The 17,296-nt window shown below is 68.8% G+C and overlaps 1 protein-coding gene across 2 annotated transcripts; it reads right to left on the reverse strand.

Moving 5' to 3' along the window:
* Window positions 1-1,562: 1,562 nt before the first annotated feature.
* HELZ2 (helicase with zinc finger 2) lies at window positions 1,563-17,001 on the reverse strand. Of its 2 annotated transcripts, XM_077873903.1 has the most exons (20): window positions 16,896-17,001; window positions 14,322-15,420; window positions 13,862-14,045; window positions 13,676-13,783; window positions 12,783-13,300; window positions 12,049-12,690; window positions 10,401-11,184; window positions 10,172-10,247; window positions 6,265-10,093; window positions 6,017-6,135; window positions 5,783-5,914; window positions 5,538-5,696; window positions 5,313-5,460; window positions 5,104-5,220; window positions 4,832-5,024; window positions 4,565-4,699; window positions 4,175-4,393; window positions 3,866-4,022; window positions 3,604-3,771; window positions 1,563-2,978 (listed from the first exon to the last, which is right to left on the reverse strand). In XM_077873903.1, the coding sequence occupies exons 2-20, from the start codon at window positions 15,365-15,367 to the stop codon at window positions 2,797-2,799; spliced, it is 8,916 nt and encodes a 2,971-aa protein (XP_077730029.1). In that variant the 5' UTR covers window positions 15,368-15,420; window positions 16,896-17,001; the 3' UTR covers window positions 1,563-2,796. The 2 variants fall into 2 exon arrangements, with proteins under 2 accessions (XP_077730029.1, XP_077730030.1); XM_077873904.1 differs by lacking the exons at window positions 1,563-2,978; window positions 3,604-3,771; window positions 3,866-4,022 and having other exon boundaries at window positions 4,202-4,393; window positions 4,565-4,722.
* Between the last annotated feature and the right edge of the window lie 295 nt (window positions 17,002-17,296).

Consider the following 17,296-nt stretch of genomic DNA (forward strand, 5'->3'; position numbering starts at 1 on the left):
CCCCGGGGCGGTGAGGGCCGGGCAAGGCAGCCTGGCCCGGGCCTCCCCGAGACACAGGCCAGTGCAGCTGCCGCGTGGCGGCCCTCGGCGCCAGCTGCCACGCCCCGGGCGACCGGCCAGCCCCGCGCTGATGCCGCTACAGCCTGTCCTCGCCCTCCGGCTCGATCCCGCGACCTCGGGGTGCTCAGCCCGCTCGGCTCCGCGCACACGTCCTGCTGCCGCGGCTTGCCTGCGTCCAGGTCCAGGAGGACGGCCCTGTGTGGGGAGCCGTGGGGACCCGCCGTCCGCAGACCGCCCCTCCACTGCCGTGCCCGTCTCCGGGGTCGCAAGGGCCCCTGAGAGCAGGTGTGGCAGGAAAAGATGACCAGGAACAGGGATAGTCTCCCCCACTGGCAGAGGAGTGGTTTGCAGAGCGCGCGGGTCCCCAACTGTCAGAAATGCCCCGGGACCTGCCCCCCAGCTCTCGACGTGGGGTAGGCTCCCCCTAGGCCTCGCCAGGAGCTGACCCACTGGGCGCTGCTGCATGCCATTCAGGAGGCCAGGCCTCACTGTGGCATTAAGTGGCTGTGGGGTGGACACTCCTGGATGTTCCTCAAGGCCCAGTCACCCCAAGGCACCCTGGAGAGGGGAGGTGGGTGGGGGCAGGGGTGGGGCAGAGAGAGCAGAGCCAGAGCCCAGGGATCCCGGTTTGTGCCAGGTCACAGATCGCACCAAGAAGGGGGAGTCCGGTGTTGGGGGTCACCAAGGGAGGCGGGTCCCTGCGGTGAGAGCCCCTCGCCACCAAGCCTGGCACTCCCGCCTCTTCGAGCCTCGCCGGACTCCGGGCTGATGAGGGCACGAATTCCTGCCGCAGGGCACCTGTTGGTCCTCCCTTCAGTACTCCCCAGGTAGCAGGACTTCTCCGTGCCTGTACGGCTGTCCGAGACCCCCTCCGGGTCGGGCTGGTCTGGCCCCCTCTGCAGCCTCACAGGGGGCTCACAGGCTTTGGAGGCTCCTTGACCCTCCACACCCGTCTGATACCCACGCTGGCAATCAGGGAGGCCAGGGCCTGCCGCGCTGGCCTCAGCACAGCTGGTGCTGCTGGAGGCCCCGGGCGCTCAGAGCAAACGAGCCAAACCCTGAGTGGCCTGAGCTGGCCTGGAGGAGGTACGCAGTGTTCAGGCGTCCTTGGGGAGTATTCAGACCCTGGACCTCGCAGGACGCTGTCAGGGCTGGCAGCCTTGGGGACTCTGGACTTGGACTCTGCAACCAGCCCTGCCTGGGGTCAGAGTTCACTAGGCTGGGCACGCGGTCCTAGACGCAGCTCACCCCTGTGGCCCTTGGTCACCACCACCCAGCTTCCCGTGTTGTGGGGCAGACACTCCTCAGCCTGCCGGCTGCTGTCAGCTATGATGTGGGGACACCAGCCCCTGAGTCCTTGCTTGTCCGGTATCCAGCTATAATGGGCTCTTGGTTCTTGACAGACGCCATAGCCACCCTGCAACCCAAAACAAGAGGACAGGCCACCCTTTCTTGACCCAGTAAACCCCAAACACCCAGAAGTGAGAATAACATTCGGAGTGTTCTTTATGATAAAATTATTATTGAATCGTATAGCACAGAAACAAGAAAATATATATAAATTGGAATGTAGACATTTGATTTGTAGCAAATATCAGAACATCATCATTGTCGTCCCCGCCCACCCCCCCACCCCCGGCCCCCTGCCCCACCGCTGGCAGAGGGCTCTGCAGCAAGGCCACAGGGAGGGCAGGCCCCTCCTAGTATAAGCAGCTTGTTGGCAGCATCCCTCAGGCCGTGGGGACGGTGGAAGTGCAGAGACTCTGGGCCCGAGCTGCCTGGGGGTGGGCTGGGGTGGCCTGAGGTGAGGGCGGATATCAAGGCAGAAGTTTCCAGAGCAGGAAGGACATGAATGCACCCTGAGTGACACTGAAGGTCCTCAACCTTGCAAACACAGGACAGGTTGTCCCAAAAGTCCTGACCTGGCAGCAGGCTTGAGGTTGCAAAGGGGAGGCAGAGGTCAGGCTGAAGGCACAAGAAGGCTGCCCATCCAGGGTCATCCCAATCCCAGGCCACCCCGCACACCCATGGTCCAGGTGTGGGCACCTGGTTCTGGTCCTCCCTTCCTCCTGCAAGGGCAGGTGGCTCCTGAAGGACACAGGGCTGGGGTCCCACTTAGGGTGGTGCGGACACAGAACAGGCCCTCTCTTCCAGGGGGCCTCTCTGTCAGTTTGGGCGAAGGAACTTGTTCCAGTAAAAAAAGCCACTGGCTTTTGGCTTATTTAAAAATTAAAAATAGGGGGGCCTGGCTGGCTCAGTCGGTACAACATGCAACTCTTAATCTTAGGGCCAGGAGTTCAAGCCCCACGTTGGGCATGGAGCCTACTTGAAACAAACAAACAAAAAAAGTAAAAGAAAGAAGAAAGTAGACCGAGCTCCCCAGCCAGCAGCACCCAGTGGGGTCAGGGATGGCATCCAAGGACCGAAGAGCAGCCCGGCTGGGACCTCCTTCCCGGCCTCTAACCTTCCGGGCAACACCAGAAGGCCCAGAGGCCCCCTTCCCTGACCCCTGAGCGTTCCCTGTCACCCAATGTCCCAAGGGAAGCAGCTCCCCAGGAGGCCGGCGTTCTTCCCCCAGTGTCCGCACCTGCCGGCTGCGCGGGCCTGGCCGCTCCCTGCCCCGGGAGAGGCCAAGACCCCGGAAAGGGGTTATTATTGCTCACGAGCCACCAGGTAGGCGGCCAGCAGGGCCCGCGGAGGAGGGCCCGGGCTTCTGCGCAGTGGGCGGGGCAGGGCTCAGGGCTTGGCCTTGCCGCGGGGCAGCCCCAGGCCCGGGCAGGTGGAGCGGCCGCTCCCGGGAGCCACGGCGGGCCTCCTGCAAACGCGCACCTGGCCGGCGGGCACCAGGCTGCGCTGCGCCTCACAGAAGTCCAGGAACCGCCGCCACAGGGGGCAGCAGCTCAGGAGGCGGTGGTCTCCTGCGGGGCGAGGGAAGGCGGAGGGCTCCGTGGGGGGCCCAGCCCGCCCAGTGCCCCCCCAGGGAGCACCCCAGGGGAGCCCCGCCCACCGGGAAGCCACACCCCCGGGGAGCCCCGCCCACCGGGAGCCACACCCAATCACGGAGCCACACCCCGGGAGCCCCGCCCACCCAGGAGCCACACCCCCGGGGAGCCCCGCCCACCCAGAAGCCACACCCCCAGGGAGCCCTGCCCACCGGGAGTCACACCCCGGGGGAGCCCCGCCCAATCAGGAAGCCACACCCCCGGGGGAGCCCCGCCCACCCAGGAGCCACACCCCCGGGGAGCCCCGCCCACCCAGAAGCCACACCCCCAGGGAGCCCTGCCCACCGGGAGCCACACCCCAGGGGAGCCCCGCCCAATCAGGAAGCCACACCCCCGGGGGAGCCCCGCCCACCCAGGAGCCACACCCCCGGGGAGCCCCCGCCCACCCAGAAGCCCCGCCCCCAGGGAGGAGCCCCGCCCACCCAGGAGCCACACCCCCGGGGAGCCCCGCCCACCGGGAGCCACACCCCTGGGGAGCCCCGCCCAGCCAGGGAGCCCCGCCCCGCCCCGCCCCGCCCCAGCCCCGGGCAGGCAACCTTACCGATGACGCAGAGCCCCTCTCTGGCCCGGGTGATGGCCACGTTCACTTGGTTGGGGTCCACGACGAAGCCCAGGAACCTCTTGAGCCAGCTCTTCGTTGGCCGCTGGTCCAGGTCACTCTCCTGGCACGTGCGGACCGTGCTCACCAGCACGTAGCGCCACTCGCTTCCTGCAGTTGGGCCGGCACCATGAGGCCCGCCCCGGCGCTTCGCCCACCCTGGGACCCGCGTGGCACGCGCCCCCTGCCCCAGGGCCACCCTCACCCTGGCTCTTGGTGATGGAGCACACGGTCACTCCGGAGACGCCCTCTCGCACCAGCCTCTTGCTGATCTCCGCAGCCTGAGCGTTGTAGGGAGTGAGGATGGCGACGTCCTTGGGCTCCACCGTCCTGCCCAGAGTCAGCTGCTTGGCAATGCGGACCTGAGGGACCAAGGGGGTGCTGTTGAAGCTGGCCCAGGCGCCTCTCCTGCCCTGGACACCAGGGCCTCGCCCGTTCCCTCAGTTCCTCTGCCTCCTCCTCCAGGAAGCCCTCCCTGACCCTGGGGCACTAGGAAGGTCTCACTGGCACTCACCACCGCGGCCACCTCCTCCGGGTTGGCCTTGGAGTTTTCATTCCCTTCATCTGTGGACACCAGTAGGCTCTGCTCATGGCCCTGCACGTGGCCGAAGATGACAGAGCAGCTCTCCTTGCCAATGTGGCCGAGGATGCTGGGCGGCCGCCTCAGGCCCTGCCAGGTCTTCAGCTTCTTCTCGTAGAACTCCATGGAGGGGAAGGCACAGATGCCCTCGTGCTGCAAGGCAGGGCATGTGCCAGGGGCACGTCACTCTCTACCTGTCCTAGGGCTCAGAGCTGGGGGGCCTGGGGGCCTCCTGTGGCCCAGAAAAGGCCAGGTGGACACCGGAGGTCAGGGCCCCGGGTGGTGACACCTGGGCCGGAGGCCTAGACCCTGGGACCGGCTTACCATGCGGTACTGCGTGTCCAGCATGTGCGCGTCCACGTGGTACCTCTCGAACAGAGACCGATCCAGCCCCAGATTTTGCAGCTGTTCGTTCTTGACCACTGGCCGCAGCTGCTTGTGGTCCCCGAGAAGAACCACCTGGGGGGCAGGCGGGCACAGGCCTAGAGGGACGCAGCTCCGTGGCCATTGCCACCGCACCATGACCGCGATGCCGCCCTCCGGGTTGAAACCCACAGCCCGTGACACCCGCACGGGGCTCCCGGCACTCACCTTCTCGGCCTTGGAGAAGGCCACCAGAGGGATGAGGGTCTCCGGCTCCGTGGCCATGCCTGCTTCGTCGATGAGGATCTGCCGGACGTCCAGCTTCCTGAGGCTGGCTGAGGCCGCACAGGAGCACGTGCACAGGATGACCCTGTGCTGGTCCAGCTCGAACTTCCGTGCTTTCCCCAGGATGGTCTTGTACCTGCACCGGGATGCCATCTGGTCCTACAGCGAGCCCACGGCCCGAGGCCAGAGACAACCCCACGGCCCCGGCTGCTTACCAGCTGAGGTCCTCCTTGGAAAGGATCTCCCCTTTCTGCAGCCGGGCATCAAAGTCCCTGATGTCCGGTGCGTAGGGGTTGGAGGATTGCCGGACCCTGTGGTGCAGGGTGATGCTCCTGGGGTGGGGGACATCCATGAAGCCGCATTAGTTCTCGCCCAAGACGGGATTGGGGCCTCCACTCACACACACACAGCTGAGCAACCGCACCTGAGGGTCTGGTTGGGCCTCCCCTCCCGGGGGCTCTTCTTGGGCAGGCCCCGGCTGCCCACACCCGGCACCGGAAATTCTGTGGCCTCGGCCTGCTCACTGTACACTCGCAGCGGCTTCAGCTCCGCTCTCCTGCTCAGGAGCAGCCCTGGTGGCCACGGGGCGTCAGGGACGGTCCCCGGGCCAGCACCCCTGGGCGAAGCCCCCACAGCCAACCCCACGCACCTGCCAGGACGTCCACCGACTTGTTAGAGGGGCCACAGTACAGGATGCAGGGACCCCCCAGCTGCTTCTCCCTGGGGGTGTCACAGGCCCCCGTCTGCTCCTCATTTGACTTGTGAAACCAGAACACGATGTGGAAGGCCACCACTGTCTTCCCGGTCCCTGTGGGCAGAGAACGCGATGAGCAGAGCTGCCGCCCCCCTACCCCGGGCAGCCCCAAGCACCCACAGCCCCGGCAGGGGCCCCACCTGGAGGGCCCTGGATCACGGTGAACTGCTTCTTCAGAGCCGCCCTGACAGCCCTGTTCTGGCTGCGGTTCAGCGTGTGGGGGCCGCCAGGGAGGTCGAACGCCTGCTTCTCCAGGAACCTGCTGTATGTCCCTAAGGGAGGGTCAGGCCTGGCTGAGCAGGGGTGCAGGGCAGGGCCCAGGCCGGATGAAGGGACTCAGCGGCAGGGCGGGGGCTGGCCGGACGTCCACCTACCTCGGCCACGGGTCTGCTGGGAAAGAAGCTGGCGGGGCAGCGGGATGGGCCGGCCCAGGGCAATGTTGATGACCAGCGGGGATGCGCGCTTCAGCCCGCGCACGGCTTCTTCCTTGCGACTGGGGGCAGGTGGTGGTGAGGGGGACACTGGGCACCCGCAGGACTGGCCCGGGGAGGGGACCCAGGGAGCTGTCGCCCCACCCCGCCCGCCAGCCTCTCCCTGGCGTCCCCCCGTGGAGGCCACTCACATGTCCGGAAGCTGCTTGGGCAGCACCTCAATGGTGAATCGGGCACCAGGCCTCAGCACCTCTTCTGGAACCTTCTCCATGGCCATGTGCTGGATGAAGAAGTGCACCTGCTTGGGGGTCTCCTGCCGGTCGGCCCGGCCCTCCTTCGGGTCCCAGTCTTCTGTCAGCCCGTGGGCCACCCACGTGTACGTGTCGGGGTCGATGCTCAGGAAGGGGCCGGGGCCGCAGGCCGGGGTGGCCGGGGGAGGCTGGCCGGGGCCAGCTGAGGGGAGCCGCTTCTCTGCGGCGGGCACGGCCAGCAGCCCCTCGAGCCGGAGGCAGAGGTAGCAGTGGCCAAAGCTGAGGTCGATGCAGTGCTCACTGAGGAAGGAGGATTCCAGGCAGAAGGAGCCCCGGAGCCGCCGCTGCGGCATCTGCTTCACATCCCAGGATATGCTCACGTGCTGCAGCGTGATGGAGTCACTCTCCAAGACGGCGCCGGTGGCCGACTCCAAGGAGCAGAAGGGCCCCCACACGCGGGAGTACTCGGCCACGTCGGGACAGCGGTCTCGCACGGCCTGGGGCATCTGGTCCAGGAAGCAGCTGCCCAGCCGCTCCACGTGCTCCAGGCAGAGGGTGAAGCCGGGTGCCACCGTGCACAGCTGCAGACTCGGTGCCAGGAAGCCACGCTGCAGGGTGGCACTGAGCTGCACCTGCAGCGTGTCCCCCCCGCCCAGCTCCCGGGCCACCTCCACAAAGTGGCCGCAGGGGCTCTGCCACACCCGGCCCAGCATGCGCTGCTGGGGCTTCGCCGCGCCCTGCTCCCGCACGAGGGCAGCCAGCTCCGGCCACCGCTGCTCCTGCACCAGCTCCAGCAGCTGCTGCCACAGGCTGGCGTCCACGGGCCTAGTGTGTGGGTCGAGCAGGGCGCCCGGCAGCGGGGAGCGCGGCCCGTCTGCCCACACGGAGTAGATGCGGCGCCGCCACACAAGCCGCAGGCCCGGCCGCCCCTCCAGGTTGCCGGGGTGCTCGGCCAGTTGCAAGGAGCGGTAGTGCACGGGGCAGAGGTCCGGCAGGGCCTCGGGGTCGGCGGGGAAGAGCAGCCTGAAGCAGCGGGAGCCGGTCTCCACGCCCACCACGAAGCCCAGCTTGCTCCGCGGCTGGACCTTGAGCTGCGCCGCTAGATGCAGGCTTCGGGCCTGGCGCTGGTAGCTCTGGGCGCGCCCGTGCTGGTAGCTGAATTCCTGGCACAGCCCGTCGATGTCGCGGGCGGAGTAGGCGGGGCCGCCGCGGCCCAGCGCCAGCAGGATCTGCCGCTGCAGCACCACGTCCAGGTACCTGCGGATGGGGGAGGTCGCCCACGTGTACCAGTCCACCTGCAGCGAGTAGTGGCCAGCCTCCTGCCGCTCACCTTGGCAGGAGCGGCCAAACGCAGAGCGGGCCAGAGCCTTGCGGAGGTCCAGGCCCACGGGAGCCAGAGAAGGGTGCAAGTCGTCCGTGGTGATGAGGTCCTCCACGCGGTTCCAGTCCCCGGCGCGGGCTGCGAGCTGGACGTGCTCCCACAGGGAGGCCAGGAGGTAGATGTGGCTGCCGGGGGACCCGCGGCTGGGCAGGTGGTGGCGGAGGTGCAGCGACAGGGCCACCAGCTCTTGGTGCTTGTCACACAGGGCCCCCAGCTGCCGCTCACCGGGCGTGGGCTGCCACCGCAGCGGCGTGACGGTCCGCGTGGGCTCGCTGCTCACCAGGAGCTCGGCCACCAGGCTGTTGAACTGGATCATGTACTCCTTGATCATGACGTGGGCCGCACGGAAGCCCAGCACACAGTCCTCGCTGGGCTGCTCGTAGTGGGAGTCGGTCTGCAGGCGGCGCCAGCGCAGCACCCGGGAGAAGTGGCACGCGGCCACGACACAGGCGTCCACAGAGTCCAGCTGGGCGGGCAGCTCGCGGCCACCACCCGGGTGCCTCCGGATCACGGCCTCAGCTTCCTCGTAGGACAGCTGGCGGTCGGAGCAGATCACAGAGGGCGCGAAGTGCAGGCTTTTAATCTGGTCACTGCCCTTCTCCACGGTGAGGAAGAGGGAGATGGCCAAGCGGTCCTGGCCGGGCAGGAGGCTGAGCACGTCACGGCAGAGGCCGGCTGGCAGCATGGGCACCGGCTCCCGGTCAGGGGCATAGAACGTGATGCCCTGCCTGCGGGCCTCCAGGTCCACGGCCCCGTCCCTGGGAAGGGAGCTGGCCACGTCAGCAATGTGCACAGCCACTTGGTACCTGGGGCCCAGATCGCGGACGCTGAGGGCATCGTCCAGGTACTGGGCGCCCTGGGGGTCCACGGTGAAGGTTGGGAAGCCGCGACAGTCCTCCCGGTGGTCGGGGGCCCGGCCAAGCTCCGCCCGGTACTTCTGCAGCACCTTGCAGAGGGCTGCGGGCTCTAGTGAGGGCTTCTTCAAGCCGTGCTCCAGGTCCAGGACGCGGAGGCCCTGCTCCCACGTGGTGGCCTCGGGCAGCACCTCCAGGACGATGCCCAGGGGGTAGTAGAAGCGCTGCCGCCACAGGACGATGCGCACCCAGAAGAGCCGGCTGCCCCGGGCCTCGGCCGTGAGCCGCTCATACCCCACCCGCTGCACGCGGCCCTGCTGGACGCGGTGGATGGGCACCTGCAGCGGGTCCTTCAGCTCGGCCACGAAGATCTTCGTCACAGAGCCATCGACGGGGGTCATGATGCGAGAGTCCCACTCATCCATGCGGCACACGAACACCAGCTCCCGGCGCTTCCTCTTGAGCACGCCCACCACGCAGCCCTGCCGCCTCCCCGGGCAGCCCGTGTCCTGGCCCAGGACCTTCACGAGCACCTCGTCCCCGCTGAAGGCCATCCCACAGTGCAGGCGGCCCCTGATCTGGATGGGGCTGGAAGCCACGTCATCCAGCGGGAGGGCTGTCGCCTGCTCGAAGGTCTCCTGCACGAAGGCACAGTGGCGGTACAGCTCGGGCTCCGAGCAGAGTAGTTTCTGCAGGGTGGCCCGTGGCAGGTGTGTGTACTGCCGGGCCTGGTGCGGGGACTCGGGCCTGGCAATGGTGTCCAGTAGCCCATCTTCCCGGACGGTGACCGTCACGTTCCGGCCTTCATCCAGGAGCTCCTGCAGGATGGAGTCGTCCGCGTTGAGCTCCGTGTCAGAAGGCCAGAAGTCGGACTCAGTGTCCTCAGGGTCCTCGGGGTCCCTGTTCTCCGTGGCCGTCAGCCCTGCCACCGCATTCCTGGAGGTCCCGTCCCCCAGCGACGAGGTCCTCGATGGTGCCGATGTTGCGCCTTCCACCTCCGTGGGCACCGTGGCAGGGCCCCCCACCACGGAGCAGACCCTGGCCACGGACCTTGAGGCCGCGTCCCCTGCCTCTGCCCGCGGCGCGGCCTTGTCTCCTGCTGCCGAGGTCTTAGACGGGAAGGTCCTCCCCCGAGCCGTGGCCCCCGTGGCCGCACGCTCTGGGGCCGGCTCCCCTGCTGCCCTTTCCTCTGGGACAGCGTCCAGGGCCGCCGCTGCCGCAGACCTCCCGGCCTGGAGGGCCCAGCGCTGCTGCTGAAGCACGCCCTGCTCGATGTGCTCCAGGGACAGGCTCTCGGGGCAGACGCTGTGATGCTTCACACACTCACGGATGAAGCTCTTCCAGAGCTTGCTGCAGGCCCCGGAGGAGCAGAGGGCCAGAGCGTTCCCCACGGCCACCACCTGGGACTGGGCGCGGGTCATGATGGTGTTGAGCACGCGGGCGTCCGTGAAGAACCCGAGGGAGGCTGTCCCTGAGCTCAGCAGGCTGTGGTGGTTGTGCACGGTGCTCAGCACCACCACCCGGAACTCCCGGCCTGCAAGGGGGCACCGTCAGGCCAGGCCAGGCCAGGAGGGGAGGCCCCCCCGCCCCCGCCCCCGCCCCCGGCGCCCACCTGGCAAGATCTCAAAGCTGCCCACGGACACCTGGCCCAGGTTCCTCTTCCTCAGCTCCTGCCTCAGCGCAGTCACCTGGAGACACGCGGCCGGCGCAGCGGGCCTGGGTGAGCGCTGGGCGTGCGGTGCGGGCCCCCCAAGGGTGGGACTCTGGCCCCCCCACCCAGTGCCCCGGAGCTCCCGCCCCGGCTGCAGTCACGGGGCTCAAGCGCAGGTGGGTGCACTTACCTGGGCGCCGTGCGACACAACGCAGATGTGCTTCTGCTCCCGGGCGCCCCAGCAGGAGGGCCAGCCGTCGTGGAGGTCCCGCACCTGCTCCACGACCTGAGCCACCTCCGCCGCGTTCAGCCAGGACGTGCTGGACAGGTCGCGCTCGGGGTTGCCCGCCACGTGACAGAACATGAGCGGGTGCAGCCTGGGGTGTGGGGGCACGCGGCCGCTGGCGTGGATGGGGCTGCCCTTGGCCACGTAGAAGTGGCGCGAGACGAAGCTGAGGATGGCCTCCGTGGAGCGGTAGTTCTGGTGGAAGATGAGGCGGCTCCGCTGGGCCACCTCGTGCGCCTCCCGCTGGTAGTGCTGGAACAGGCGGTACAGCAGCGTGTGCCCCGCCGCCTGGGCCCTGGGCACGCTGAAGAGCCGGGGCGTGACCTGCATGTGGTCCCCCGCCAGCACCACGCGGGTGCCGGGCGCGGCGTAGCGCAGCGGGGTGAGCGCCTCGCACTCCAGCATCTGCGCGGCCTCGTCGATGAGGATGTGCGAGAAGAAGCCGGCGGGCACCCTGAGCTCGCGGGCCTGCGACGTGGTGGTGACCACGATGCGGTGCTGCTCCAGCTCGGCCCGCGTCGGTGCGCGGAAGGCCCGGCGGTCCTGCGTCAGGCAGCAGTACTGCAGCACCGTGGCGTCCGTCTGGCTGGGCGGCCGGTCCGTGTACATGACCCGGAGCGGGGCGGCCTCGGGGTGGCCGCTGCTGACGTAGCCGTGGAAGTGCTCCTCGATGTAGATGTCGGCCGCACTGAGGGCAGAAGGGCACACGGGGCCTCAGCGGCTGTCCATTCAGGCCCCGACTGTGAGCCCGGCCTGGCCTGCAGCGAGGCCTGTCCTGCCCCCACAGAGCTTAAACACCAGCACAGAGGACGGACACACAGACAGAGAAACACGGAAGGTCAGAGCCAGACGAGAACTGGCAACAGCGCAGGTCGGGGAGGCCAGGGAGGGCTCCCCGGAGGAGGTGAAGGAGGGGCCGGCCGTGCAGAGAGGCAGATGGGGGAGCCGCAGGGGGGCCAGGGGCCGGGAGACCTGGCGCCGGCTCTCAGGAGCACTGAGGCCAGCCCCTCACACACCCAGGGCCAGCGCATTCTGGGGCAGAAGCCGGGCCCCCGCGGGAGAGACCCCTCCTGAGCAGCAAGTGCTGGGAGCTAAGAAAACCACACTGACCGAGGGGATCGGGTGAGAGGTTGAGGGAAGAGTCTGTGTTCGTCTCAGAGACGACGCCAGGACCTCGCCCCGGGCCCCTCCCCAAGCAGCACACCCTGACCCCGGGGCGCCCTGCACTGGGCCTGAAGCACAGGTGTCCCCTGTGTCTCTTAGCCCAGGACCAGTCAGCTAGGACAGAGAGTCCCTAGGGTCAGAGTGACCAGACTCACCCCAGGGGCCGCGCTGCTCCCCGCCCCCCAGCGTCCACAGGGCAGCCAGAGGATGCGAGCCGAGCCCAGCCCCACTGGGCCGATGGCCAGGCAACACGGGCGGTCATGCCCGGGCCTCCAGCGGCCTCCCCTTCCTCTCTGGCGGTGACCCCCCAAGCCAGTGGCACACGCTCCCCAGCCCTAGATCCTAGGGAAGCAGGCTCCGGGCAGGTCTGGGTGGTGGCTCTGCTCACCTGTTGGTGTGTGTGCAGATGAGCACCTTGGTGTGCGGCTGCCGGATGACCTCCAGGGAGGCCATAGCCAGCGTGTAGGTCTTGCCTGTGCCAAAAGGGCCGTAGATGAGCAGCGGGGCAATGGGCCGCCGGCCCCCGGGGCTACTGCCCGCAATGAAGGCCACAGCCAGCTTCTGCTTGCGGTTGCCCTGCATTGCGGGCGGGATGGGCAGAGGGTGGGGCAGGTTGCAAGTCGGCAGGTCAGGCACCACCAGGCGCTCCTCAGGCAGCGCGTCCACCGCCTGGTGCCAGAAGCGGAAGGTCAGCGGGTCGACCTGGAACTGCACCTCCAAGGTGGGGCTGGTTTCGGGCTGCAGCCCCAGGGCCGAGCAGCAGTGGTTGGGCAGCAGCAGCCACAGTGCCTGCTCGGAGCTGGCCCGGGTCTCCAGCCGCACCTCGTACACGGTGTGGTCAGGCGCGGGGACGGGGGCCACCAGCGCTGTGCTGACCGCCCGGCCCAGCAGGAAGCCCTGGTCCGTGTCTGGCAAGAGAGAGGAGGGGCTGGGGACCTCGGCGAACAGGGCTCCCGACGGCGGGAAGAGCATGCCCAGGGCCGGCGTCTGCAGTGACGTCCTCAGGGCCACCGCGCCCCGGAAGTTCAGCCTGCGGGGAGGACAAGGGTCAGCGGACGGGGCCGGCACTCGGCCGTCGACACCCCAGCAGCGGCCGTCCCCCGCCCACCCGCCCTCACTCACTTGGCCACCAGCTGCTGCTGCACGGCTTCCTCCTCATAGAGAAACTGGTGCATCCTCTGCCGGTAGTTGGTGCAGGACATGGGTCCGGAGGCCAGGCCGCCGGGACTGAAGTCCAGGGCCAGGGCGGGCACCTTGTACATCGCCACCAGGGCCTCCTGCTCGGCCGTCCGCACCACACCAGGCACCACGTGGCGGTTGCCGGTGTGCCAGCGCTCCAGCTCCTTGGGGCGGCTGTCCCCCGGCCTCCCCCGCAGCCCCGGGCAGGGCACCTGGCCCGCCTGCAGCCTCAGCTTCCGCAGCAGCACTGGCCTGCGGCCGAAGTCCAAGACCAGCCACTGCTCGAAGCAGCCGAAGGAGGCAGTCCGCACGCGCACCTCCACCTGGAACGCGGCTGGCGAGGCACGTGCCTGGAAGCGCTCGCCCTTCGCATAGAGCTGGCCCGACGGGAGGCCGGGGGCCGCCAGCCAGAAGTCTGCGCCCAGCTCCTGCTTCAGCAGGGCCACGTGGAGCAGGGGCTCCTGGGGGAGAGACTGCACAGTCAGGGCGCCCAGCCCCGGCCCGCCCGTCAGAGTCCAGGCGACACACCCGGCCCTCCCCACCCTGCTGTCACCCCAGAAGGGCGCTTGGCCAGTCTGAACCTTGGGGTCCCCTCTGCAAAGGGGGCCACAGGCTGGCTGAGGCAGCCCCCGTGGATGCTGAGTGAGGCCACGGTGTAGGGAAGCTCCGGGCACACGCGGTCACTAGCCCGGTCCCCACCCTCTGTCAGACACTGCACAGAATAACCCCACAGCGCTTGACGTGCTCCGGGTCACACGGGCGTGGCCAAGGGGAGGCACAAGGCAGCGGCCGCAGACCCCAAACCCCAGCCAACCCGGGGCCTGCTGGCTCCTCACCTTCGAGTTGACGTCAAATATCCAGCTGTGCTGAGTCTTCTTCTCATGGGCCTCATGCACCAGGGGCTGCTTGCACGTGATGGACACGCCTTCGACGGTCTCGGCCAGCTGCGCAGGGAAGCCTGGCTGTCAGCGGGGTGGCTCTGGCCCCAGCGACGCCCTCCCACTCACTTGGTCCCCGCTTACCACCAGAACCTCACTGCTACTCCGCTGGTACTCAGCCAGCAGCCGCGTCTGGTAAGACGCCAGCCCCTCCTGCCAGGCGGCCCGCTCCCGCAGCTTCACGGCCTGCACCCGTCGGGTCCACTCTTGCAGCTCCTGCTCTGAATGCGCCTTGGTGCAGATGTCCCCATACTCACAGAGGCTGGGACTAGGAAAGGGGAGGCGAGCAAGCAGAGCAGGGCTTAGCCCTCTCAGCCCCATGCTGGCTTGTGGGGGAGGCGGGGCACATTCCAGGCCTGGGGGCGGCAGGGTGGGAGCAGGGACCTCCTCTATCCTATGCCAAGAAGAGGCCCGCAACAATGGCCTCAATGAACCTCCCTTGACCAGCCCCAGAGGCCAACGTGGGGGCCCGCCTGTACCACGGAGGGGACAGGGAACCCCTGGCTCACCCTCCCACCCCGCTCCCCCACCCCACGGTCCTTACTTTGGGCAGAGCTCAAATGTGGAGAGCCCCGTGGGTGGGCTGCGGTGCTCCCAGCACTCCTCCTGGTCCAAGACCACCATCTGTGCGTGCTCCAGGGACGAGCAGTGGTTCTCAAAGGCCTCCTGGGAGTGGCAGGTGACCAGGCAGGCCCGGCAGTACAGCTTGACCCTGGGGGCCTGGCCAGGGCGGGCTGTGCGCTCCTCCCCGCTGGGGGCAGCGGGCGAGAGCAGGTCGCACCGCTTGAGGCCGTCCAGCTGCTCAGCCTCCCACACGGCCATCTCCACCGCGCTGTGCGCGTACTGGCAGCGGGATGCCCCGTGCCGGCAGGGCCGCCCGCGCCCCACGAACATGCAGTAGGCCAGTGGCTGGCCGTACTGGGGCTGCGGCCGCACCTCCACAACCTGCTGCTTGCGGCGGCCCTCGGTGCTCACGTGGGTCAGGAGCGAGGGGCAGGCTCCATGCTCGGGGCAGCGGCCCCGGGCGTCCACCGGGCAGACGCGGGGAGGACAGCAGCGGAAGCAGTGGGAGCACAGCAGCTGGAAGTGGCCGCCGTACTCGGCACGGATGGCCTCAGCTGGGCTGCGCAGCTCGCCCTGGGCCCCACCGCCCTGCAGCTCGGACTTCAGCCACATGCGCCTGACGTTGTGCTCACGCTCGAAGGTCCAGACCAGGGCCTCCTCCCGGCTTCGGGCAAAGGTGCACTGGTTGTGGTGGCGCTGGCAGCCGAGCCCCGGGCTGTAGTACCAGCAGACCTCATAGCGGGCAGGCCGTGGGAAGCTGGGCCGGCGGTCCACCTTGCGCCAGACCCTGCTCTTGGTGGCTCCTTTGAAGCGGGCCAGCAGGATGGCTTGGGGACAGCTGTGCTCTACCTGGCGCAGTAGGTAGGTGCTCTCATTGAGGCGCTGAGTACAGCGGGAGCAGCCTAGTCGCAGGTCCAGCTGGGCACACAGTCTGGCCAGAGGTAGCTCCTTGGTGGCCATGGGGCTGCTGGGCGATGAGCTGGACCCTGGGGACACCATCTCTGGCCTGGCTCTGCGGAGCGGCATCCCAGGCTCCCGGTTCAGCTGGTCCTCTGGGGCTGTTCAGCCATGTGAAATGTCTGGAAGGGAAGGAGCAAGGTCAGACCCCGAGGCCAGGAGGCCCACGTGTACCCCGGGGTGGGGGCTCGGATACACGGGGTGTCCCCATCAGGCCGGGGGCGGCGGAGGTGGAAGCAGAAGCAGGGAGCATTCCGTCCACCAGACAGGAGGAGAGGTGCTAGGTCTGAGGAGCTGGGCCCCACTGACCCCAACCCAGCCAAGACCCTCCCTCTTCTGAAGGGTCTCTGGGACCTGCTGGAGAGGAGCCTGCGGCGGGGCGGAGGGGGGGGGTGGTTTGCCCTGGCAACAGGAGCCTGCAGAAAGGCAGATGCCCTGGGGGCCCAGGGACTCTCTGGGTTCCCGGGAGCCTCCCTCCTGGGTCCTTGTACTGAAGTCCCCTCAAGCACAGACTCCTCTAAACACACAGCAAGCACATGCCCCCCAATGTACCCCCGCCCCCCTCCCTGGCTCTGCAAAGTGATAGCTCCTGAGAACCGCGGGGCAGCCGGAGGGGTGGGGCGGGGCAGCCAGGACTGCGAGCCTCGGAGCTGCAGAAGGAAGGAAATGGGGATGCCCTGGGTCTGAGGGGAACTTTCGGGGAAAACTTTGAGGGCACTGAGAGATGTTTTGGAGGAAACAGCTGCAGCCGCAGCGTCAGCCTCGAGTGGGAAAGCCCACCCCACTCCACAGAGAATCCTGAGTCCACCTGCAGGGGGGCCGGGGGGACCTCCAGCCGGCTGGATATTGGTAAACAGGGCAACGCGAAGGGTTCTGGACCTGAGGTGTGGAGACCACGGCCGCCTCCCACCCCCGGGGTGAGGGCAGGATGGCAGCAGGATGGGGGTAGGATGGGGACAGGATGGGGGGCAGGACAGGGGAGCAGGACGGGGGCAGGATGGGGGTAGGATGGGGACAGGATGGGGGGCAGGATAGGGGGCAGGACGGGGGGCAGGATGGGGGCAGGACGGGGGACAGGACGGGGGGCAGGATGGGGACAGGACGGGAGGCAGGATGGGGGGCAGGACAGGGGAGCAGGATGGGGGCAGGACGGGGGTAGGATGGGGACAGGACGGGAGGCAGGACGGGGAGGGCAGGACAGGGGAGCAGGACGGGGGCAGGATGGGGGCAGGATGGGGACAGGACGGGAGGCAGGACGGGGAGGGCAGGACGGGGGAGCAGGACGGGGCCAGGATGGGGGTAGGATGGGGACAGGACGGGGACAGGACGGGGAGGGCAGGACGGGGGAGCAGGACGGGGCCAGGATGGGGGTAGGATGGGGACAGGACGGGGACAGGACGGGGAGGGCAGGACGGGGAGGGCAGGACAGGGGAGCAGGATGGGGGCAGGACGGGGGCAGGACGGGGGCAGGCCGGGGGCTTCGGGGCCCAGGGTGCAGGTGGCTTCCGAGCACCCCGGCCCCCCGCCCCCCAGGGGCGACCCCCTCCGCCCCGGCCCGGCCCCCGGAGACCCCCGAGCCCGGCCCGCGGGCGCTTACCCCGCGCACGGACCCCGCCGCCCGGCGCCCCGGCTCCCGCCCGGCGCCAGCGATCACTTTCGATTCTGCCCCCGGTGACTCAAGCTGACGCCCGAGCGCGGAAATTACCTCACCGCCCCCCGCCCCGCCCCCAGCCCGCCTCCCGCCGCGGCGCCGCCCCCGCCCGCGCCCCGACCCGACCCGACCCCCGGCCCGGCAGGCGCCCCGAGCTGCCCCCAGGTGCCCGCGCGCTCCCCGCGGGGAGGATGCTCCTGTGCGGTTTGCAGAAGGGGCCCTGCCCGCGGGGGCCGGGGGCGGGAGAGCCGAGCGGAGCAAAGGGCAGGTGCTGGCGGGCGCCCCTTTGCTGCAGAGCCGCTCAGGCAGCGGAGGGGGCGTGGGGAGGGGGCACCGGGGACCCCGCC

The sequence above is a fragment of the Canis aureus genome, chromosome 26, assembly GCF_053574225.1.
Source record: "Canis aureus isolate CA01 chromosome 26, VMU_Caureus_v.1.0, whole genome shotgun sequence".
Taxonomy (NCBI): Eukaryota; Metazoa; Chordata; class Mammalia; order Carnivora; family Canidae; genus Canis; species Canis aureus.

What these genes read in the sequence shown, in the direction of transcription:
- HELZ2 (XM_077873903.1), bottom strand. Translation starts at nt 15,367, where the DNA reads ATGCCGCTCCGCAGAGCCAGGCCAGAGATGGTGTCCCCAGGGTCCAGC. An exon ending in CCAGCAGACCCGTGGCCGAG is followed by an intron (nt 5,915 to 6,016) that starts GTAGGTGGACGT and finishes ACCCTCCCTTAG; the next exon opens with GGACATACAGCAGGTTCCTG. An exon ending in CCTTCTCCAAGGCCGAGAAG is followed by an intron (nt 4,700 to 4,831) that starts GTGAGTGCCGGG and finishes CCTGCCCCCCAG; the next exon opens with GTGGTTCTTCTCGGGGACCA.